This window comes from Merops nubicus, unplaced genomic scaffold (genome assembly GCF_000691845.1).
Source record: "Merops nubicus isolate BGI_N331 unplaced genomic scaffold, ASM69184v1 scaffold40139, whole genome shotgun sequence".
NCBI lineage: Eukaryota > Metazoa > Chordata > Aves > Coraciiformes > Meropidae > Merops > Merops nubicus.
Genome location: NW_008633783.1, coordinates 4,439 through 29,098, shown reverse-complemented (window position 1 = coordinate 29,098; position 24,660 = coordinate 4,439). Strand labels below are relative to the sequence as shown.

Here is a 24,660-nt window from a genome sequence, read left to right as displayed (position 1 = left end):
GTACCCTACCCACCATGCTGAAAAGACTTAGCTGTTCAGGTAAAGTCTTTTAAAAATATAGATTTATTTTAAGCACAAGAAATATCAGGATAGGAACAGTTATAAACACAGAAAGATTTAACATGGCAATGAGCTTGCAGCCAGACAATGCAAGCAATAACTTGGAGGCAGAGGTGACCATTTCACAGAGCAAAACCTGCTGAAAATTGGTTTTTTTTGGTACTAGACATTCTAGACTTTGCTCACCTTAGTTTTAATTTGAAGATATTCTGTCCCTCCACTCCTTCCAAGTTTTTATTCAGCAGTATTTGTGTAAATACCTATCTATTTTAAATACTGTATAAAGTGCATTCAGGTGAAGGATAGGAAAAGGTAAAGGCCCAATTTCCGGTGCACTAGAGGGGACTGAGGCAAAACATACTCAAATCATGGACTGGAAAGAGCTTGGTTTTGAATCAAACCCTAAGAACATGTTGAGTAATGGCACAGTAATGCAAATATAGTATCTACTCTGATGTTGTCTCCTAGAAACTAACTACTGGAACTATGGCTTGACAGCATATTTGCCTTTTAAGTTTTGTGGAGAAGGGTCACATTCCTCTGTTGATAATTACTAGAATAAAAATATCCTGAAGTTTGAAATGTTCCTCTTAATGTGATCTTGAACAGTTCTTACTGTAATCAACATTCTGTTTGTTTTCAAATAGTTCATTAATTCTTGCGTCTTACTGTCTGCATTTACCTGTGGACTGTGAGCTGCTATCTTGGAATTCCGGTTAGGTTTTTGTAGTTAGAAGAGCAGCCACTTTCACCTTTAACTAGCCTTTAAGTCTATAGGTGTTTCTCATGAGTGAATCAGCATGTCTTGTTCAGAAGCTTAGGCTTTATAGCTCACAAGTGGTTGAGGAAAATCTAAGGACAGCTAAAAGAAAACACCACCTTCAACCCTCAGCTTCTTGTAACTCATTTGTGTCTCTCTGAAACCTGAGAAAGGCTAAGGGATATTGAAAACAGAAACACTCTGGCATAATTTTTTTTTTTGCCTTAAGACATATTAGGAATGTAGACAAATTGAGCAACACCAAAAAATCCACTTGTTTTTACACAAGTGGACTCCTCAGTCTGCATTCTGAGAAATCAGTGAAGTGCTGGAGCTTCTTATCCCTCTTAGCACATCTGTAACTCTTGTGGAAACATGAGAATTGGAAGACAGTGAACAGTGTTACTGGTCTTGCAATGCTGACATCAAGGATAGGATAGTTAGTGATTTTTCCCTTACATTCAAACAGGAATATTTCAATACTCCTGTATTCAGTATTTCAAACAGGAATATTCAAATAGGAATTCAAACAGTGCAACTCCTGCTGATATGGAAGTAAAAAAAAGAAACTTTTTTTTTTAAATTGTAACTTCCATTGCTATTTTATACCACTTGTGTTTATGAATAGCTAGGGACAAAATGTCCTGTAGAATTCAAGAGCTGAATTTTTTTAACTTCTCAGTCATCCTTTTTGTCAGAGGTACTTGAGTTATCCTCTTCATTGCCTTCAGGACAGACTTTATTTCTTGCAGTGGGTGTTGTTTCTGTGGCTGGGATTGTACTCCTCCTGACTGGACTGTGTTTGACTTCAGGTGACTCAATGTCATCATCCTCCTCCAACATATCTAACTGGTATCGCTGTAGCTCTAGGTATGTCGTAAACAATTTGGCATATTCAGGATGCTTGAGTGCAAAGTCCTTGAACTCATCTGAAAAATACGAAACCCACAGATATTATAGTGTAGCAAAAAAATCAATGAAAATTTCAGTGCCTGCTCCTTTTCTTGAAGCTGATCTCCAGTTACTCTCCTCTGAAGCATCTGAGGCATATCACACAAAGTATCCAGGTCTGTGCTTCAGCAGTTTTCCCCAGACACAGGGTATGAGAACCATCAGATAATTTCAGGGATGAAAAAGGTAGGAAGCTCTCGCTGTCGATGTGACTATCAGAGTGCTCTTTGTTACAAAAGGACATAACTTACCATAGGACAGCTTCCCGGTTTCATCTGCATCTATTTCTTTAAAGAGCACAGAAACATCAAGGTCAGGCACCCCCAGAGCTGACTGAATGATAGAGGCAAACTCATCCTGCGTGATTATGCCATCCTCATCCATGTCAAAGAGCTGCAAAGACATCACATGTAGAAGGACTTTAGCATCAGTTTGGTTTCCAGTATTAAAGAGGTGATTTGCAAACAATGCTTGGGATTTGAAGAGACTGGCTGCATCTTTTTCCTCTTTGCAAAAGATTTTATATGTTTTCTTTGGAATAAGACTAAGCAAACACTTAGGAAAGCAACGTACATGCCATAGTTTGGATTAGAATATTCTCTAATAGGAGAAGTATGTAGCAAACCTGCAACAACAAACCTACCTCACAGCATTAGTTCAGTAATAAAACTCCTTCAAAACTGATAAAAACAAAACATAAACAAAGGTTTCTGTTAATTGTCACCACGAGATATGCTAAGGGTCTACTGGATTCAGCCTCTCTGTACTGGAACATCTTAGGTTTTGGCCTTCATTTTCACTAAGTTATGGCACATCTGCCATCAAATTAAACTTGCCATAGTTTATGCTTTGATATAAAATACCTAACTTTTAGTATATGTGATCTGTCACTCACTAAGGAATTGTTGGAATGAATGAGGAATTTTGGTGAGTGGAATGCAGGCAGGAGATGTAACACTGATCATCCCATCCTTCCCAGCACAGTGACAGCAGGCAACTGCTCTGAACCCAGCCCCTTGAGAAATACGAGGGATGGATGGCTGTCATTCCTAAATACTTGCCACAGGCAAACTTTCCCACTGTGAAGGAAAGGGTATTTAGTGGCAGAGAAAACAGGTAGTAAAAGGAAACCCATAGTTCCATTTCAGACTGAAATGGGCTTTTACCAGCTGAACGAGTCATCTCCCACTGAAACTGGGAATGAAAAGAAATTACTAATATTATAATCAGTGCAACCGTTAAGATACTGAAGACTATAGTCTAGAAAACAACACAATCAAACAGCAACAATAGCTGCTAGGCTTGCTTCTTCACAGGAATCTGCAGTGATAAAACATCCCTGAAAAAGCACAATTGAAAATCCCTTTGAACGTCTGTAGCACTTATCTGCAAAGCTGTCAGTAGATATAATGGTTTCCCATAAAAATTCTGGTACTTCCCAAGCATGCATCAGTACCAAAAAGTATCCAGTTTAAGGTGAACATGATCCATATCTCAATATATTGTTCAATATGGTTCATAAGAACAAATCTGTGGGTAAAATAACTGAATCTGTATCAAAGATCTACTAAAAAAGAAGTTACTTAAGCATTTTCCTGTTCAGGGATTCACAGCCTGGGCATCCCTGGATACATACTACCTGCTTGTATCTGAGATCTCAAAAGAGCTCCTGTGCCTTGGCAGCTTGTACTATCAGGGCACCATAGTACAAGCCAATAGATGCTCTTAGATGTAGCCCAATTTTGGATGTGCCAGTCCTGAGTAGTCCTCTTTGATTTTTCTTTTTTCCTCTCCTCTGTGTTAAACAACAGTGCCTCTACTGACTGCTTGACCCAGAAGAGGATATTGCTCCATCTATTGTCTAGTTGTGACATTGAAGAATCACAGCAGAAGAAACCTCAGGCAAAAAAACTGCAAGTGCTGCTGAATCATTTGTGGAGTTAGCCTGCCAAGTTACATATTCATTAGTCGCCTTCATGTGGCTTTTGAAACCCTTTTCTATGAAGCTATGCCTGCAATTCTCCCCCTCCCCTTCCCACTCTAAATGTCAATTGGTTTAAGAGTATTACTCACATTTGCATAACAGATTGAAGCTATAAACTTACAATTTGAAAGCTAACAGATTTACAGTCAGTCTTGATTTGTCAGATTTGTAGATCTATGCTAAATTGAACTTACCTTAAATGCCATCCGAATGGTCTCTTCCGTGTTGGCTGGGTTACAGAGAATAGACAAGCCAATCACATACTCTCTGAAGTCGATGGTGCCATCTCCGTTCTGTAACCAAAATGCACGTGGCAATAGTTGTAGTTAATACTGCAAATCACTTTAAAAGCTGTTTTACAAATCAACATGCATCAAGACAGTTTACAACACTAGAGATATTCATTCTTCCTGGAAAAAATACCTACAGCTCAATAACTATATTAGGGCTGTAGTAGCAATATTTAAATAGTACATATTTAAAGTAGCTACAAATTAGGTATCAATTCCTATCTTACAAATACCCAAACAAAAAAAAAAAAAGATTTGAAAAACCTGACAAGTTTTTCTCTAGTATGTGATCTCCAGGAAGCCTCTAAGAAGAACTGGAATAGGTGTATTTAAGGGAACTGTAGCAGTTTGTGTAGCACTGGCATTTGCTAAAGTTCAGAGACCAGAGCAACATCCTAGAATAAACAGGCCAACAGTGAGTCTGTGTTGCCTTGAGTTAATTCTTCCTAAGAGCCTTCAGCAATTAAAATATATGCCAACAAAAGTACAGCTTGATGATGCAGTAACTCCATGTGGTTTGTCTTTGGCCTTCCTCTGAAGCAGATGCATTACCCTACATGCTGTTGTGAAGCCAATACACTGTCCGACCTCCTAAGCCAGATGTGCAATGAATTCATTGTAACAGCCTCTCTGATAATCCCAGTTGTGATCTGAACAAACATTTCCACGTGTTAACTACAAAGCTACATCAACATAACATGTGAAGCTTGCTTTGAGGAGATTTGCAGTTCTACGTAAGCTGCACTGTATTTGCAGATAGGAAAAATGGCAGATGCCTGTTGAAATACATGCTTAAGTCAACAGTGCTCCTGGGACTGCACTGAAAGTTTATTGAGAGTTTTGGGAAACATCTTGTCTGGGAAAAAGCCATATATAAGGGCTAATGAAAGTATATACTTATATAAGAATATATTATAGTTATATATATAAAAAAATATGTAAAGTATATATACTAATATATGTTAATATATATATTAACATATATATATAGTAATGAAAGTATAGTAGGGATAACTAGTAGCTCATCATTTGGAACAGTCACAATAAGGGCATTCATCACAAATGTTTTAAAAGCAAACAAAAGTGCAAAGCAGAGTTCCCTTTGTGGTGGATGATGTGTTGTCTGTTTCAAGAAGAAAAAGATTTTATTTTTCTTTTTAAATGGGCTCCCCAAGTCTGAGAACAGCACAAAACTTTTTTAGGCAAGTGAGAGAGGGGTGTGGTGTCCTGGGTATGTCTGTAGTGAACAGCCAGAACTAGATTCTATTTCCAGCTCTCCTACCAACTTCTAATGCCCGCTTGAGCATACCAACCTTAACCTTTCTGTTCTCGCTTCTCTGCTGCTGAACAGTGGAATATGGAGCTTGCCAGTGCAGAAACGCTACAGCTGCTCTGTAGAGTGCTTGGAAAATCTTGGGTTCTATGAAATAGGGATTTCTGTTATTGAATTTTGGTTTTAAGATAGTTATTGATTAACAAAATATGTGTAATAATGTATTCAGTACTGACTTGGCTTGATCAAGCTATACATTTGACAGGACTTAACTGCTGAGATACAATTGTATTTAGCTTTCAAAACCAATTCCAGACTGTTTTGCATAGACAACTGTTATTGTCTTTGTGTTGATGGTCTAATCCATCTTTTTTCAAGACATGCAACCTTTGAACATTCTGTACTTTTAATATATGTGAATTTCAGGGAAACTTTTGAAAAATATGAATAGTCTTTAAGTTATTTTTATGTGTGTCTAGGGGACAGAACTTTTGGCAGTTTTTAATCATTAGAAAAGGACAGTGTTCTCTCATAAATGCTCTTGTATTTACTAACCTATTCTTTCATCGTGCCATAGAGTTTGACTTGAAATATTTTGGCTACATAGTAGTTCTTCTAAGAGAGATAACAGATCATATAACTTTAACATGTATCACTATAATCCCACACTTAAAACAACTGAAGCAAGAGTGCAGATAATACCTGTTCAGAGTTCCATGGACTATTATTTGTGGACAATTTTATAGACTGTATTCTTAGCAAAGGATTGCTGAAGTGATTAGAATATTTTCAAAATTTTATTTTTTGAAGTTGAGACTATGTATCATGGGAAAAGAACTGGGAAGTAAACGTGAAATAAAGTAGTCTCATTAAAAGCAACTGCTGAAGTAAGTTAACACAGCTGTGGCTGCCCATGGAAAAAGGACAAGAGCTAATAAGAGTCATATTACTTTCATTAAAGTGCTAAAACCCCATAATCAAAACTGAGTTCACGGAACTCCAGCCATTTCAGTAGGAAATAAAGTTACTGTACTTGCAAGATCAAGTTGTGATTAACTCTACTAAACCCTAGGATGCTGGCTAACTTCCACATGATCTGGCATTTTGGTTAAGGGGAAACGACAGGGTTGTTGCCTGGAAAAAGAGAGGGGAGTTAAACTGCAAATGTAGGAAACCCTTCAGTGCTTGTGTAGCACCACTGCAAACAAGCACTTGCAAGTCTTCCTACAGGTATCTATCTGTGTTTGCAACCTATGCACCCGAGAGTATTTTAAGGAAGCAACATGGGAGCTGAGCTCCAGCTCTCTAAATAGAAAAGTAGAACGTCAATATTTATGTATTTGTATTTATAAAATAATAAAAACTTAGTATAACCTCAATAACACTTGTTTTCTTTAAAGTAACTACTCTTCTGCTACTGTCTTCACTATAGCATGCTATGGGAGCTAGGGTTTTGTTGTTGTTGTTTGGGTTCTTTTTTTTTTTTTTTTTTTTTTTATCTAATCCAGTAAATCTTACACTTTGGGAAACACGAAAGCTTGCACTGTCATAAGCACTCTCCAGTTAGAGTTACTTACACAAGGACTACAAGAGAGATGCAGTCAATAAAGGTTAAAGTACTACTGAAATTACTACTGAAAGCCTCAAGTTTTTTTTCTGTGTAAGGCAACAGGAAAAATCACATGTGTATGTGTGTGCACCACTCATTCGTGTGTAGCTAAGTAAACCCTGCGTCACATACAGGGCTACCACAGAGAAGCCACTATTGGACCATTTTGGGAGGAACTGCAGATGCACCTCTCATGTTCATATCCAGGCTGATCGTGTATGAATCGTGTACGAAGTTACTATTGCTGTAACTCCAGAACTTCCACTGCCTGTTGCTCTATGTGAATTTTAACTAGCCAGAAAGGGAAATTCTGAAGCAAACCTGGTAGCATGGTGCTCACCTGGAGGTATTGTACTGTCCCTTGTGCTCCCTTTCTTATTGCTCAGAGCACAAATGCCACTGGCGATAACACTGCATTCCCACTGAAGAACTGGGAAGGGGGTGAATGCCATTAGGAAGGAGTTGACCTCTTTCATCATAATTTGGGCCAATATGAATATTTCCACTGTTTCTGTCACCAGGATTGGCATTAGACCAAGTGCAGGAGGAAAAAATCTGGGCAAAAGTTGTACTTTTTCCTAAGTTGCAAGTAAACGGTTTCTGCAAGTACACCAGGGAGGAGATTTCATCAGTTGGGAAAATTCTATTTGCCAAGTGTAACTGCAAGATTTAGAAATCAAAGCTGTAGAAAGCCAGAAACAAAGCCAACCCACACAGTACATCATTAGCATTCAGATGCCCTTCAGGTGTTGTTTGGTATATTTCTCAATTAGTCACTGATGTCACCCTGGGGATGGGCACATACAGTCTTCTATCTGGAGACTTTGGCTACTCAACTCATCCTTTCACATTCCAGTCAGCTAGCACACACCCTAGACAATTTTCTTGTAAAGCAGCAGAGAAATCTGCCTTGCTACCTTGCAATGCAAGAGCTGTTTTCAATAACTGTGTAATCGTTAATTCAAAGAAATGTGCCTTTGACAGTTCACGTTACTCTGCTTTCTTTTACTCAAAAGATGACATCTCAGACAGAACTCCATAAGTAGCTTAAGTGGGATGCTGCACCCTGATAACATTTAACTTGGAGAGGCAGAGGTTGATTTTGGCTGGCTGGCTGCTATGCGACTGCATTATTACAGCAAGCTTCTCTAAATATAGATGTAGTATTTTAATTTGTTTTCATTATAATAAGGCTTGAAGGAAAGAAAGAAAAGACTAGTTAATAGAATTGCAGGAAGGAGAAAAAGGTTGTAAAAGTAGCCTTATATAAGTCCTCAATTTTGTCCTGGCCAGAAGGTAGAACTGACAATACCACTCATGTTTTGCTTCAGCAGATATGCATAAAAAAATACAAAAAAGAAGGAAATTAAATATGATTATGTAAATGCAACGATCATTATAGTTACTGCAACTCTTGTGGTTTTCCTCTTGTTAGAAATAACTGCACAACCCTCTTGCCTAGTGATTGCCTTCAGGCTAAAAGAGCTTTATTCCAGCTTAGCAACTGCTGACAAATTGAGCAGTAACATCAACACCAAACTTACAAGTTTTTCATATAATAGTTATGCTTATATCCCACCCCCTTATGTGAAGAAATAACTAAACTTTGATCCTTCAACAAATTCCCTCACTTCAGAGTGTAGAGAGTTTTCTCTGCAGACTTACGCAGCTGTCCAGCTGACTTCAACCTTTCAGAAAAGCAAAGCACAGGAGGAATCACAGCACTTCAAGCTGAGCTATCTACCACTAGCTACCTCTGCCTTAGAACAAGGAAAAGATTACAGTTCTATAGTGCAGGATTCTAGCCTTCCATATATATTTTCCAGACCAAGCTTATTCCTCTCTGCTATGTCTTCATGAATACATGGTCAGCTGAAGCCAGTCTTCAATGGTCACTTCGATCTGTCCATTCCCATCTCGGTCCAGGGACTTGAAGGCCCGGAACATGCTGTCCAGTCGTACCAAGCAGCTAATGAAGCTGTTGAAATCCATGCTGCCGTCCTGGTCGGCGTATCTGCGCAGGACTATCTGGCAGAGCTGGTCGTTCAGATGGAACCCTGCAGCCTTCAGTGCCTCCAGCAGCTGAGCTCTCCCAACAGAACCTGACTGATGGCCAGCATACTGCTTGTAGACACATTGCCATTTCTTGATGTTGTTCCACAGATACTTAAACTCTTCAAAGCCCAGTTTGCCATTCGTATCACTGTCCATGACGGCTACCATGCTACGGCATGTCTCCAAGCTGAAGCCATCTGTCTTCAAGTCTTGATGTCTAGCAACGACTTTGTTCAGGATGTCCCTTAGCTCTGTGGCAGACACTTCCATATCATCTCCAGCCAGCTGGACAAAAAGGCGACGGAACTGTCTGATCTCTTCACTCTCATAAGCTTCCACATTCGTAAAATGGTTGCGAGGAGGTGGAGGTGGCTCTGGATTATACTGAGCTGCTGCTTCACTTATAAGATTGACAAGACCTCCAACAAGTCCTCCAAGATTCCCTCCATGAGCACCTCCTGTTAGGAGGCCTCCAAGGCCACGCACAAGGTTCCCTCCATGACCACTACCGCTTCCTCCACTCAGCAAAGCTTTAGCGAGGAACATCATGAAGGCTTTGTGAAGGGAGTTGCTCAGAGATCCTGTGCTTTTGTAGCTCTCAGAAGCTGTATTATGTCTGAGCTGGGTGTGGGCAAAACAACTTATCTACATGCTTAGACTTCACCATGTCTGCACATGTCTCCAGCTGTCACAGTTATCTCAGGTCTCAGTAGTTTCTGCCAATGGTGGATACGCCTCTATTTCTTTTCCTCTTCTTTGCGTAGTTAGCTTTATGTGATTTGAGGAATCTTTTTAGAAAAAAAAACCCCAAGCAACCAAACAACAATGATGAGGCTGAAAGCCACAGAGCAGAAGTCTCAAAATACCTGTGCTCATAGCTGAAGCAATTTGAACAAAGCCCTGCCAATTAGTGTGACTGTTCCTCAGTTAAGCTGATCTCCTTAAAGACGAACACAGCGAAAGCTTACTGGTGCCTTGTCTGTTTTTTTTAGTCTTTTATGCCTTCAACTTCTAGTGAATTGAGCATCACATGGCTAATTCTAGTTGCTGTTACTGTTGTGCCAGATAGGGAAAGTGAAAGGAGTCTTGATTGCCCCAAATTATTTTGCTTGCCATGCCGTATTTCTGTTGTACATACTGTGCTTCACAACTCAAGCTACACGTTCATAGGAGGCAATGGTCCAAGGTGGGGAGGCAAGAGTGAAGAAAGCATGAGTACGTAGCTCTGCTAGAGTATCTGTCCATTGAGCAATTAAGGAAATACATTTGACTCTTCTCTATTTTAAAGTTTGGAAAACCTTTTTATCTGGAAAAATCCTGAAAGAGTTTTAATCAGTACATACAATGCAGTGATCTCCCAAGGCCAGGTGTACTGCTGAAGGTCACTTGGCCAGGAATAGAAATGCTGAGCTGGGAGAGCTCCTGTGATAAGAAACAAACTGCTGTTCAGAAGCACTTGCAGCACAATATGCTGCTTGCAGTGTACCAGATGCCTAGAAATAAGATGGTTCTATGCTATGCTTCTAGTCACTGGGCTTAGAAGGACACACCCACAAAGCAATTTTTCTCATCTTCAGAGAGAAGTAGAAAATGGGAGAGATCACCACAGACTGTGGGGGAAAACCTAAATGATCAGAGTAAAACATTGTGTCCTTTATGGCTGGAGATAGGCAAGAGGAATCCTGACAGCATCTAATAGTACCCTTCACAAACACAGGAGGAACATACACTCTAGCCAGCCTCAATCTGCCTTAAATTATCTACTTACAGCTACATCAGTTAATTAAGTTGTCAGAGTGTACATAACCTTAGAACCTGGGGTAGGCAGAAGGAAATATTCAGCCCTTACTAGCATGAAGATCATCATCTGATGGTGGTGCAGAAGCTTGGTCCAAGAGAAGGCTGTCATCTCACAAGCTACAAACAGACCAACTTTTTTGCATTGAAACTTACGAAGGAAACTGGAAGAGTCACCTGTCTTGCCAACAGGAATTGCTAACCAAGAAGCATTTACTAAGCTGGACGTAACAAATTAAATATCCTTTTGGAATGTGCTTTTTAACAAACCAAGTCACTTAACCAAGTACTCACCCGATCAAAAAGTAGAAACAGCTCTTTGAGGACATCTGAAATGGGCAGCTTCAAGTACTCCGCAAACTCCTCGATTCCAATCCTCCCCCCTTTGGAAGCACTGGCGATAGCAGCGAAGGTGTCCAGCTGCTCCCGGACATGGTTCCATTTTAGGCTATGCAAACATGCAGGAGAGGAGATATTTCGATATAGCAGATCTTGGACAGATGGAATTTCCGTAGCAGTTATTACAGTGTTCAAAGACAAAACCCAACCAAAGAGAGCATGCTGTGCTTCCAACCTGGTATTTTATATGAAATCAGCAACAGAGGACTGCTCCCCCCAGTTACTAGTATTAAAAGCAGGCAGTTCTATGCTTGGGTAAAGCAGACCTCCTTAGAGTAACTTCCCAAACCTAGAATCGTCTGTACAGTCACTAGGCTAGTCTAGCAGAGGGCTTTTCATTACCACACATTCAGGTGCAGCATTATTTTGCTGCACTGTGCTCTAGAGTATTTCCTTAACAGAATTGAACAGATCTCAGCTCAACTCTCTGCCCAAATGCTACTGTAGCTACAGCCTGAGATGTAGCTGATCTCTCTGCAGAAATACAGAAATAAATTTATCTCTGATTTCCATGTAGTTTATGTAAGTTGTACACATAAATACACTATATTACACATGACCAAGTCAGTTCTCAGGTAATTTATCCTTTTGTAAATGGCCATCAACACCTGCAGCACTGCAGTAATTATGCTACCAACACCTAAACTTCTCTTACTTGAGTTTCTTGCTGATTTTGGTGAACTCCACCAGTCCAGCTTCCATGGGTAAAGTCAGCTGTCCTGCTGAAATCATCAGTCTGCAGTCTTCAAAAGTGTGATCCGTCACTGGTACATTCAAAGCACTGAAACAAAATTAAGGAAAAAGAAAAATAAATTTATTTTAAAATTGCTTCTATTTGACTGTTTCCCTTCTCTGTCTCAGTCTGGCTCTAATGTTAATATACAAAACAAATGATAATTCATTCTTGCACTGCTGTGAGTAGGATAAAAAAAATACATACAACACTCTGAAACCATACTGTGAAACTACATTACAGCAGCGTCACGATGTTTTAAGATTTACAGTCTTGTAAATGCAGCCCAGTAACCCTGGAGAACAAACCACCCACTTACTCTTGCCAAGCAAATAAGGGAGCAATTTATTCCAGCTTTCCATGAATTGAACATATTGTGTTCTAACATAAGACAACCTTCTTTATGCTGCATATAAAAACAACCAGGCCGTTTTCAGTAGAGGAATTTGACACTTCTTACTAAAAATCTAGAGTAATTCCCACATGTAGTACCTGGGACTTGACTAAATTGTACTTTCTAGTCAGGATATATATGGAATTGCTGGATAGAAAATAAAAGTTCTCACAGATTTTACTCATGACTGATTACATACGTTGCCATGGTTTGCCGGACTCTGTTGGCAAAAAGAATGGGATCATTCTTTTCTTCCTCAGTAGGAACATGAACAGGCAGAAACTGAAAGAAATGAGTTATCCAGTCAACTCAATAGTCGTCACTTTATTAGCAACATGAACAATTTCTTATTATTCCTCAGAATGGGAGAAAAACGAGGAAAAAAATAAAAGAGCCCTGCAATGAAGGAACTGGACACTAGAGGTCTTAATTGCCTTAGAAACCACTCTGTCTCTTCTTCCCTAGCCACACAAATGAGATTTAGTCCAAAACTACCTCTTAAAAGACTGGTATAAGCTGCTGAAATACTGCACACTGCTTTTCAATGCTCCTTTATAAGTGGTATTATATAGCATATGTAAGATTTTTTAATGGTTTGAAATACAGGCTGCAGTCCCATCTTTACCTGTTAATTGTATCTGTCAGCACGTGACTGGCAAGCTTCCTATAAGTTTTGCTTCCATGATAAAAATGTTAAGGAATCCTAATTCTGAACTGTAAGTAGAGGATTAACCAAATACAAATACTGTAAAATTTAGGAACTCAAAGCAGAGAGTAAAAAACACCAACAAAACAACCTCCTCTCCTCCCAAACCTAGACAACACCCCAGATACCTCGATGGCAACACATTTACAGCAGGATGTATTCAACATTAACAGGTAAGAAGTTGCAGCAGCATTACAGTAAAAATGCAATACAGATGAATTATTATTTAACACAGCACGAATCAGCACCTGCTTGTTTGCAAAGTAGTGTACGTAGAAGAGCAGTTCTTTCTGCTTCAGTCTCCAGGGTTTGCTTGCAGCTCTGCTATGCCTTTCCTCAGTTATAGTTACCATTTATCTCGAGTTCTGCTACTCCCCACCCCACAATCTTGCCCTTAAATCCCAGAATGCAGCACTCTACAGTAAGCATAAGGCGTTGCTCATGGCTCACTGGAAGACACAGGTGCTGATGACATGTCAGTATTGTTCCTCAGTTATACTGCAGTTGCTGGTGATGCACCAGTACTGTGGTAGCTGCCCCATATAAATGCAGTCCATCCTGAACAGCCTTTTTACGTGTCTCTTCAAGGAATCCCGCCTCTTTATGATTACAGCCAGTAGGTTTATGGAATTGGTTATCTGTCAAATAGCCATAACAATTTTCTGTTTATACCTAGAAGCTTTCTCTGCTGTACAGACAGCAGGGGTCCAGCTGTTCACATGAAGGTTTGAGATTTCTTTCCTTCTATAAACAGTTGCCAGCTGTGTTCAAGGTCTGATACGTGTCCCTGCTTATTACAGCTCCCTTTCAGAAGTCATGTTATCCTTAAATCAAGGAAGCACAGGCACACTGTGCAGACAGAGAGAACTGTGTCATCTCTGCATGAAGTCGTATCTCTGAGAAGTTTATCTGTGCAAACATGGGTCATGGTCTTGAAAGTGGTCATTACATCACTTGAGGCTGAGATCTTGCTCAGACAGCAACCTTGGTTTCTGGCAGGTTAAACACCAGCTTCAAAAAAAAACACCTACAATTATTCATCAAACCAGTTTTCCAGAAACCACAGCTGGGGCTGAAGGACTTGGTTACTTGGCCTTCTGAGGTGGCATGCATGATGTCATCCCCGCCCAGCTCTTACCTGATGAAGAATAGTAAGTGTACCTTCCCTTTCCAGTTGCAGTCCTTGAACGAAAAGCCTTCACAGCTCTTTCAGTAGCAGAAATACTTCTCTGATCTGCTTCTAACCTAGTATCTTTTCTTACAGAATTTGCCAAAAACTTGATCTAGTGAAACCTGCATGTTATTTCGTATTTTAATTTTGTCTCTTGGAACCTGAGATCTATTTTCTAACAGGGAAGTTTGTGTTCTGTTCTGAAGTAGAGGGAAACAAACCTACTGGAAGTTCTATGTTAACTATTTCTTGCTCACATGTATATAAATTACATAGATCTGTCCTTCTGTACAAAATAATTTGGGGAATTAGCTCTTCAGCAAACCTTTTGTAAATACATGTCTACTTGCATGCACTATACACTAATAAGGTGCTCCCTTAAAATGAATTTCATTGTTCGACAACAAAGACCATATTGCTAACTGGTAGTAGTAGCAACACTACTTGCATTCACAAAACTTAGCACAGCTTTGCTAAATTCTGTGTTTTTCATATAAACAGCAAAACCTGTCTGAATTTCTCCTGTTCCTCGGGTCCCTAAAACAACTTAGTCCACACTGACATTCCTTTGTGGTCTGGTAAAGAATGGGACTTACAACACTTAAGAAACTGGTCCAGACCTCAGTTCCCTAGCTTCTTACTGCTGTGTTTTGAATGTTGACTCTGAGAAGGAGCAGTTAGAATATATGTGCTGATGTTATGAGGTGTGTATGTGGTTTCAGTTGTCATTTATCTGCTGTTGTGCTGTGCAGCTGATTTGAATGATCAAGGGAAGCACTATACAAGGCTCAGCACAAGTACTGGACTCCTTAAATAAACTCTTAGGTGCAGAAACCTTCTATAGTTCAATCTGGGAAGATGGTGAGGAAGACAAGGATACTTTGAATGGAGTTGGAAAAATAAGTTGTTATCTTTAACAGAACATATTATAATTCTTAGTTTTAACATCTGTAAAATGCATGTGGTGATAATTAGCAATGATTTTATAAAGCATTAAAATTAAAGGCATTTCTGACAGCTTTCTTTGAGGAATTATTTAGATTAAGTGATACATAGGTGTCAACAACAAATCCAAATATGTTATTCACCATGATTCTGCTCTTGTTTCTGAGACATTTGTTTATTGTTCAGTAAGTGACTAATAATATGAATAATTAATTTATATTAACGTGTAAATTCTCTGGTTGCTGAATGTTAGTACAAAAATACTTGTCATTCTTACCTCAACTTCTACTCTTGTGAAGAGCTGACACAGTGTCATTACACACAGCTCTTTTCTGCAGACAAAGAAGAAGAAAAATATATTGTACTTATTTAAAACTGAAGTATTTTTACATCAGTAAATGAAACTCTTTAAAGACAAAACCACAGCCAACACTGGGTGAGGTTTTTAAGTATCTTGCAGTGAAGTTCCCCGAAATGTTCCTTTTGACATTTTTTCTACAGGGCTTCTTGCTCAACGGGCAGGCAACTTTTAATATGTCGTGCATTTTAACAATACTGTAAAGGTTTTTTGGCCAGCAATATGTGCATATGTTACTCAGTCTCTAAAGAGGTGAATAAATACTGGATTTTAAAGCTTTAAGAGCTCTGATTCTGAGAAGCAGCTTTACTGTGTCTTTTATTTTCTCATTTGCAAAGTAGGACCAGTAACTTTCTTCTGTGGAACAGGAAGTAAGAAGCTGTTAGTATTTGCTAGTCTTTTGCAGATGATAGTAGTATGTACACAAATGTGTTAATGAAGTGTCAGTATGTTTGGGAACTTCAGTGCTTTTAAAAAGACTCATAAATTTTAGTATCAACAGCTAGTGAAAGGGAGAAACTGCAAGAGGAGTAGCATAATCATTTCCACTTCTGGCTTGTCTTTGTCACTGTGATTTTGAAGCAGAATGCAAATTTGATCTTTACTTTAGATTGGGTAAATTATAAAGTAATGTTTCCTCTGTTCTTGTTTTGGACAAAATGAAAAAAAAAGAAAGAAAAGGCAGGAGAGCAACTAAGGGATCCTTTTGACTTTCTGCAGGAATCCACTCCTAGCATTTGATTTTCTAACACACAAAATTATTCCTCTCGGTAAGGCACAAAAGTAAGAAAGAAGTAGCAAGTGAAAGCAGAAACTGGGCCAGGAGGTTTCTGAAAACACAAGTGGTACTGTCCCATCTCGGCCCAAATATCCAGGAAGTTGTACAAGGACTGTGACAGTTCTGGATTTTGTGATCCGCTGATTTCTGTGGGAGATGTTCCCCTGCTTCCACCTATTTTTGTTAAGAATCTCTATATTCTACCCCATCCACCCCTTCTCTTCCTGTGATTTTGCCAAGCTCATCCTTTCATCTTCTCACAGATTTCAGTTTGAGCCTTCATTATCCAGCCACCGGGCTTAGAGCACTTGTCCACTTTCAGTGCACGGGCAGCCTCCTCCCTTCCACCCCAATACCTCTGGATCCAATTTTCCTTCACCTATACCAACACCATCTCTCGTAGCTGAAGACACAGCTCCTTTTCAGTCTTCCAGCATAAATCCTTCATAGGGGATATTTGTAGCACGCTACTGAATTTGTAGTGTTTGGTACTCTCAGGATGCTGGTAACTGTAACAGCAGTGATAATAATAGCCAGAAATTCTTGGGAAGCTGAGATGGACATTTTCTTCAGCTTTGCTGATGTCCATTCTGCAAGCATGCAGGTGCTGCAGTTAACTACTGGTAGCGTAACAGGTGCTTATGATCTGCTCCACTAGTTCAGACCTTTCAAAATTAATTGCCTTAAAAATTGTAGTTGCCAGTGCTACTCTAACTAGAAAGACTACATATTCTATGTGAAAATACGGTATAGGGGTTCTGCAAATCCACATTTTAATGACTGTTTATAAGGTGAAAACTATTTTCCAGACTTATTTTCATTATAGCTGCAAATATTTTTTAATACTTTAATAAAATTTTAGCACAGTAGAAGGCCATCTGCATTGAGAAATAAACACAGATCCATTACCTAACTGGTTTATTGAAAGATTTTTCATTATTTCAAAGTCAGATACTATATATAGCCTCTTCACAGGGATCTCAAAAACAATTGCTTTTGTTGAGTCAAAAATAAAAATCTAAAGAAGTATCCTAGATATTTGAGTGAGAGAAGATGGGGGAAATTAATATTGTTTTGCCCATCTTCTTCTCCTAATCTAATCTGACTTGAAATGAAAGGGAGGAATGAATAAAGGACAGAACATGACATTTCATTTTTCTTGTTTGTGTCCCATATTGGAAACTGTAAACATCTATGGATTTTAATTACTATGATTGTTTCCCAAAGAAAAATAATTTTAAATCTTGCTTTTGCTTTAGTGTAATGTTGAAAACGGGAGAAAATTAAAACGGTGGCAGAGCTGGAAATAATGCTTCTCCATTTGCAAACCCTTTCTCCAGCCATTCAGATATGAATCTACTGCACAACAGCATTATCCCCAGGTATTTCCCCCTCATAAAAACAGATCTAGAAGAACATGTGTCTTGGCTTAGCTGACTCTGTCTGGCAGACTGCTTGGCAAAGGGGGAAAAAAATTCTGTAGGTAATTTTCAGCGGGATTAAGAAACTTACAATGAATAGCCCTGCCATGTCCAGGTCACAGTATCCTAAGGAAAAAAATAAAACAGAAATGTATGACAAAACCAGATGAAAGTTAGAGAGCAGATATGTTACGATATAAAACACGCAGAATTTTAGTAAAAGCAGATGACAGTTACAATGTCCTGTGGTGAAAATAAAATAAAGGTGTCAAGGCGACTAGGATTCTTTGCCTCAGAAACTTGGAAATAAGCATAGCCGACTTTTGATAATATCAACAATTGGGAATACAATTGATTTAAAATATTATGTTGACTATATACATTTATTCTGATCCAAACAACTGAAGTTGCTAGATCTAGTAAGTAGTCTAAGTATCCAGTAAGACCTTTTCAGAGGACTTCCCCAGTCCCTTTAGAAAGGCACCCTCATAAATACGTTTGATTTAGTTTTTAAAGACGTTTCTGCATAGGTAATCGATCATGCTTTTTCTTTTTTTCTTCTCTGCTTTTCTTTTTCATTATTCTATGTTTATGATTCTTACATATCATTTTTACAATATATACTGTGATACTAACCCCCTTTAGTGGGTCACTTCAGTTTTGAAATTGATCTGTAAAGGATTTTACAAAGGAATCTATGTAAATAACAACAATAATCACTCAGTTTAAATCTTAAAAAATATTAGGGATGAAAAGTTTGGTCTCCTCTGGATTTGTTGCATGACCAGATAATTAAAAACAAGTTAACAAGTTGCTAGACTCGTGTCCCAGGATTACCCCTGCCAGTGAAGCAAAGCCATACATCTGTACCCTTATAGTTGGCAGAAAGGCTAAACCTTTACTTGGGAAAACAAGGGAAAGTTGCACAAAAAGACCCATCTGCAAAGCTGCCCTCCTGAGGGGCTCGAAGGAAAGGTGCTGGAGCTACTGCACGGCTCAGCTTTGCTTTGGTTCAGAAACCTTCCAACCCCCTTTGTGTAAGAGTATTTTAAGCTTAAACCAAAAATGCTGAGTAGGAGGGAAGTTGTGTGCATTTTAGTCTTGAAAGTACAGGCTCTGTGGCTTTGGAGGAAGTTTCTAACTTCCGCTGCTACACTCTCCTATGCCCCCTCTTACTTAAACTGTAGCTAAGAAGCCCAGCAGTAAATTTTTCATAGTCAGAACAGCAGCTACACCATGGTGATGCTTGGGAAACCTGGCTGCCTCCAGGAGCTCTCCAATGCTAACGTTCAGGACAATAGATTCTTCAGTGACCATCAAAGTATTCAGTGTAGGTACTGTTTAAATCAGGATTTTTTACTTCCGTATTGCTAGTTAGCGATAGAAGAATGTTCTGCCTACCAGTTTGTTGGGGTATCGGAGCAACACGGGTTGTACAGGGACTCGTGGAACAAAGGCACCTGCAACCACAAATTAAAACTGATTGTTAAGACTAAGCTTAATACAGTAGTTAGGAGTTCTAAGTGATTCATGTAAGACACAGTATCTGGAAGGAGAGATTTTTGAAAAGGCAAGAAGAGTGGGAAGTGGGCTTATTGTTGTAGGGCTTTATAATCACAGTCAAGTTTCTGGGTAAATAAATTAGACAAAAAGGGTATCCAGAAAAAAAACCAACTAACTAACTGTATACACGGCAGGTTTTTTGCATCCTACAAAATACCAAAGATCAGAAAACTAAACTGACTAGTATTAAGCAGTGGGTTTAGTGCCACTGGAACTTTAATGATGTAAGACGTTACTACAGTGCTGTTCTGGATGATGTACCTGCAGAAGGAGCCTTACTAGAACTACTAAATTTTTATTTCACACATTCTTATCCAAAAACAATGTGACAGAATCTCTCACCTTGTTTAAATGTGATCAGGCAAGATCGGTTTGTGCAGGTGCCTTCTGGGAAAATTAGTATCTTGGATTTAAAGAGAAAGAAATATATGCATATACATTTCATAAAAAGATTATACTTCAGCATCAGTTACATAAAGGCTGACTTTTTATGCAAACTCTATGCATATTACACTGCATCACAAGAATATCATTACTGTTGCCAAAGGAAATGAACAGATAAGAAGTGAAAGAATGCTCAAATATTAACCTGATCCGTCTTGATTTGGAAACAAATGCTTTGAGTTCTGGGGAAGGGCCTTTATCAGTTCAGAAATGTGGTACAAAAGGCTTTAGTGTTTCACTTGAAAAGTTTATTGTTGGTAACAACACGGGAATTCTTCCTCTAATGGCAGCTCCTTGTTGAACTGCTGGATGTATAAACATCAAGAGTGTGGGCTGACAAGAAGTGCACAAGGTAATTAAGTGTTTACAGGCAGAGATGCGATCAGCCTGAGCGAGATGCTGGCTGTGATGAGGAGGTGGCAGCTTGAGGGGAAGCAGCAAAAGGCAGAGAGCACGTGTGCATCTGCGGTGCAGAGCTCTGACGGCACTGCACACCACTACACGCCCTCTGAACCTAAATGACACCCTGAATATCCAGGAGGCATCTGAATTTATCTCTGAAAGACATTGCATTAGATGCACGGTGAGCTGCAGTGTGACACACAGAACCCAGTCCTCCATGGAATACAAGGAAGCTTTGTGGTTTTCCTATCACTGAGGAATTGTAAGCAGCATTTAAAAAAACCCTCAGCACAAGAACTGATTGGGATGAAAAGGGTGTTGAAGGTGTGCTCCCGCTTCAGTCCAAATGAACAGGTCAAGGCTAGATGAAGGAGGGCATCATCAGCTCACACTCCACAGAGACACAGGCTGTTCTCAGCTAGGATAGAGACAGATGCATGTTGCTATTTACAGTTAGTCCTTGACTACCCAATCTGTAATCAGAAATTGTTCCCTGGTGGTACGGACACAAAAGTTGGGTATGTTTCTGCTTAGCATATGTTATGAGCTTTAGTAAACATTTTAGTGACTGATCAACGAGTAAAGAATCACTCCCTCCTTACCCTTTGTTTTGGTACAGGCTTAGGAAAAGGACTAAACAGAACTTTGTGCTCTTAGTAAGCACAAGTACTGCCCAGCCTGTGCTGTTTTGGTTTGAGGAGGAGGGAACGAGGAATCCAGCTACTCTTTCTTTTCTATTGTGCTAAAAGAATGCAGCCCAGGCACTCTGAAGAGGATATGACAGACATCATCTTGTGGTCAAGTTTCTTAAAAAAAACCCAACAGAGTAGGAGGAAGGTGTGGCCAGGGCATAGTACTAGGAATCACCCAGTGTCACCCACAGTTGTACCGCTGACTTAGTCTTGGAGACTCCCAGATTACCTGACTCACAGACTATTTATGCCATAATACATATCTAGTTATCTAGTTTTTATCTCAAGTGCAGTATTTATGTAGAGCCAATTCCCATTTCCTCCCCAAGCTGTTTTCAGCAGAGATTAAGTCTACCAGGGCTTTGCTGGAATCACTTCATCCTTAACAGTTTAGCAAATCATAATCATCAGTGTAGTTTGTAAGCACAGCATCACACAAAAAAAGCCTTCCTAACTTTGGCATGTGCGTATTTAAAATCCTCAGTTTTATAACTGACGACAAATTGATAAAAATAATGGAGGCTCTGCAAATACAGCAGCTTAGAAAAATGCATTTATGCGTCAAATTCAAGTAGCCTAAACACTAACTAAAAGGCTTTTTGTAAGGTGCTTACTAAATAAAAGTGATGTGTGAAGTCTCTAAATAATGTCATTTTTAAAAAAAGTAGCCAGTGTTGGTCTTTCCTGCTTGAATGTTCTAAGTTTCTACAGACTATTCAGAAAGCTGAATACATGGCAGAAGAGTAGCACTGTATTTATTACCTGTGGCCACTGGCCTCTAGATAATGCTCGCTTAGTTATCTCAGTGACCGTATTCTTCCGTGAATCAGGGTCTTGACGAGAAACTGCGACAGGCTGAAGGGAACTTAAAATTGCTGTGAAAGAGAGAAGTTTTTATTTGTCTTCTACTAGGGCTTAGAAAACACATGAGTTCAAGGCTCCCTTGTAGCAAAAGCTTGTTATTATTCTCATATTAGGACACAGACTGCACAAACAGCTCTCAGACTGAAAAGATAAGCAGAGTTCTCTATTTTGCCTACTGAGTTTAGTTTGGGGTTATTGTACAGCCAGTAGAAAGTCTACAGCTGATTCTAATAATAATGCAAACAGGAACTCTTTTTGTGCCAAAAGGAAGAGAAAATGATCGAAGCCTGAGTCACTCTCTGCATTTCCTTTTTGAGTGACTTCTCCCAGTTAGACTCCCCTTAAAAAAATGTCCTGCATGTTTAAACTTATAAATACGATATTTTAGAGACTGCTGTAGTTTGGGTCTGGTTTGAAAGAGCCTTCACTAATCCCTGTTCTACATTTGTGGCCCATGCTGTTAAAAGACAGCAAATAGATTTCTCAAGCTACCTACTGGGAGACTTTTAAGAGAAAGCTTCTAGCCTGAGCCGTTATGAAACATGCTTTCACTTAAAAAGCAAATTTGATGTGATATTATATTTCATACCTGAAAAGACACAGCATGTCTTTAGACACTCTGACCAATTCAGAAAGGTAATTTGTCACAAGGATTTCACTGGAAATAATGTGTCAATATCTTTGGAGCCTAGGGAATTAAAAAAATCTGTCCCCAAATCACTTTCAGAGATACGATTTTTAGCCTCACGTCAAATTGCTAACTTCCAACATTTTTTTTTTTTTCATAAATACTTACTGCCAAATACCGGCGTGGACAGGTTCTCTGCTCTAGACACTATGGATGGCATTCCAGTTAGGGCAGTAATAATGGCATCAAAAAAGCTTGAATGAGGAGCTGCCACAAAGATTGGGGCTTCCAGCAGACTTGCTATTTTCCCTTTTACTTTAACTTGGAAACCCATTATGAAGAACAAGGTACGAGTGAGGCATGGGAGTGTTGTCTGGATCGTCCTCCTTGTAAACAGAAACACAAAAACATCATCCATCTTACAAGTTAGTATTTCTCCTGTTAGTTTTTTTCTCAGTTTAAAAGAAAAGCCTGCGGAAGATGTCATGGTTCTGACCGTCCCAGGGGCCAGGCCCAGGACTGCAGTACTACCCACTGGCAGAGCACTGGGCTAAAGGGGACGAAGTAAACTGGGGAAGGGAACGCTGCCTCTTCTTGTTGAAACCAGATTATAATTGTAACGAGAAGGCAATGGACAGCCCCATGCTAAGCCCTCCTCCCAGGTACGCTGTTTCTCGTGCCACATTTTATAGCACTGTATCATAACACTATTGCAAGGGGAGAGTGAGTAATTAGCAGATTCAGTGTCCTTTTTTAAGAACCTAGGTAACTCTGATACTGTCCTTTTACTATTAAACAAGTAAAATTAAATGACAGTGTTCCCTTACTGATACATGCTGCTTTACTAGGGGGCACGTTCCCTTCATGGGACTCCCCATAATCCCTTGGCCTTGTTAGAGTTCACTTCCTCATCTCTTCCTCCTGTGTGCAGCTTCAATGCATCGTACCCTGAGGTCAGAAGCTGAGCAACTGAAACCCAGAACTCACAGAGGCAGCTGTAAAATATTCCTTCAAGAGCAGCATAGCTAAGAGAGGAGCTGTCAAAGCTAATTTTGTCATAAATCACTGCATAGGAGGAATGACAAAGGCTACACAAACTCAAGCTATGTTACATTGCTGAATAATTTTCTTAATAAGTTTCTTTTCTCAAATATTCCTATCAGTATTTTTACTAAAATAAGTCCTGGCTTGGACTTCTTATTAAGAGTCTTTATATTCTATAAAGGCTTTTATACAGATTTAGTTTAGCCTCCAGACAGTTGAAAATCTACCTATTTTAAAAATTCCACTACTGTAAAATACACTCATCAAATGTTGTTTCACCTAAGCAGGTAAAACTAAGATTTAACTGAGTTTCCTTCTTTAATCAACAGGAGGAAAGGAGTGAGAGGGCGAAAAAAAAGACTCTTTAGATGCTGGTTTTGTGTTATTTAAAAAAAAAAAGCATGGAATTTTCACAAATATTGGACAGTTTCTACCTTCTCCATCCTTTAAGTGGCACAGATCCTTTTGCAGGGTGACGGAAAGTTGCAATTGATGCAAAGAGCCATCCTAGCAGTACAATGACTACAATGCATATGGCACGAAGAGGTAGCAAAATAATCCCCTGGAGAATGGTCTGGAAAAAAAAAAAAGAGGAAAAATCTTAAGAAATGGTATCAACAGGAAGAACACTGATATCTGTATAGTTATATTACATGGACTTTAAAATAGTGACATTACTGCTGTGTGGCTTAGTAAGGAAAGCATTAATGATTCTAGTGTTCATATGGGGAGTCAATTATTCACAGCATTTCATTTCACTTTTGGGTTCCCATCTCAGGTAAAACTGGAACATCTAAGGATTTGAGTTTTTGGCTTGGATGTTGTTAGGCAGAGAGGGTAAACAGAGTTTGCTGGTTTTAGTTTATACTTGGTCTGCAGGACACAACCAACTCAGATGAGTCTGCCCAGCTGATAGATATCTCCACTACAGAGCCTTGTCACTATCTGCTTGTCTGGAAGCCAAGTGGGATTACTAGGATGACTAAAATGTACTCTTGCCCTTTCAAAATGACAAATCTGTGTTGAGTCACACAGTTGCCGCAAGTCATCCTTACTACTGCTGCGCGGAGGAGTGCAAATGCAACACTTCGTTTCCCTTAGTTGAGACATAAGCAAAATGGAGTTTTCAGTTAAAACTGAACCTGTGTTTTAAGGTAAAGGTTCAGATTCTACAGTGCTGTGGAAGCTGCTGTAGCAGCTCTTGGCTCGTTGGAAACAGTTTGCTCGCTGTAGACATACAGCAGAACTCTTCTAATTATGAACTTGTCTCCTGTTTAAAGCATCTTGGGTATTCTGTGCTAGGACCTCCTTGAACTTTTCAGATTAATATTTTTCAGTT

At 39.3% G+C, this 24,660-nt stretch overlaps 2 protein-coding genes across 2 annotated transcripts; both read right to left on the bottom strand.

The window, feature by feature from the left end:
* Positions 1 to 1,379: 1,379 nt before the first annotated feature.
* LPCAT2 (lysophosphatidylcholine acyltransferase 2) lies at positions 1,380 to 23,895 on the bottom strand (the record flags this gene model as incomplete). The annotated part of the gene is made up of 13 exons (XM_008948358.1): positions 1,380 to 1,749; positions 2,023 to 2,164; positions 3,950 to 4,048; positions 11,074 to 11,227; positions 11,834 to 11,959; positions 12,505 to 12,587; positions 15,405 to 15,459; positions 17,776 to 17,810; positions 19,086 to 19,144; positions 19,590 to 19,650; positions 21,548 to 21,660; positions 22,446 to 22,663; positions 23,756 to 23,895. Coding segments are annotated over 13 exons (1,536 nt in total), but the record flags the coding sequence as incomplete, so codon positions are not given.
* On the bottom strand, positions 8,782 to 9,528 carry LOC103780667 (calpain small subunit 1-like). Its single transcript, XM_008948357.1, has one exon. It carries the CDS (start codon positions 9,526 to 9,528, stop codon positions 8,782 to 8,784), a length of 747 nt encoding a protein of 248 aa, XP_008946605.1.
* Positions 23,896 to 24,660: the final 765 nt, after the last annotated feature.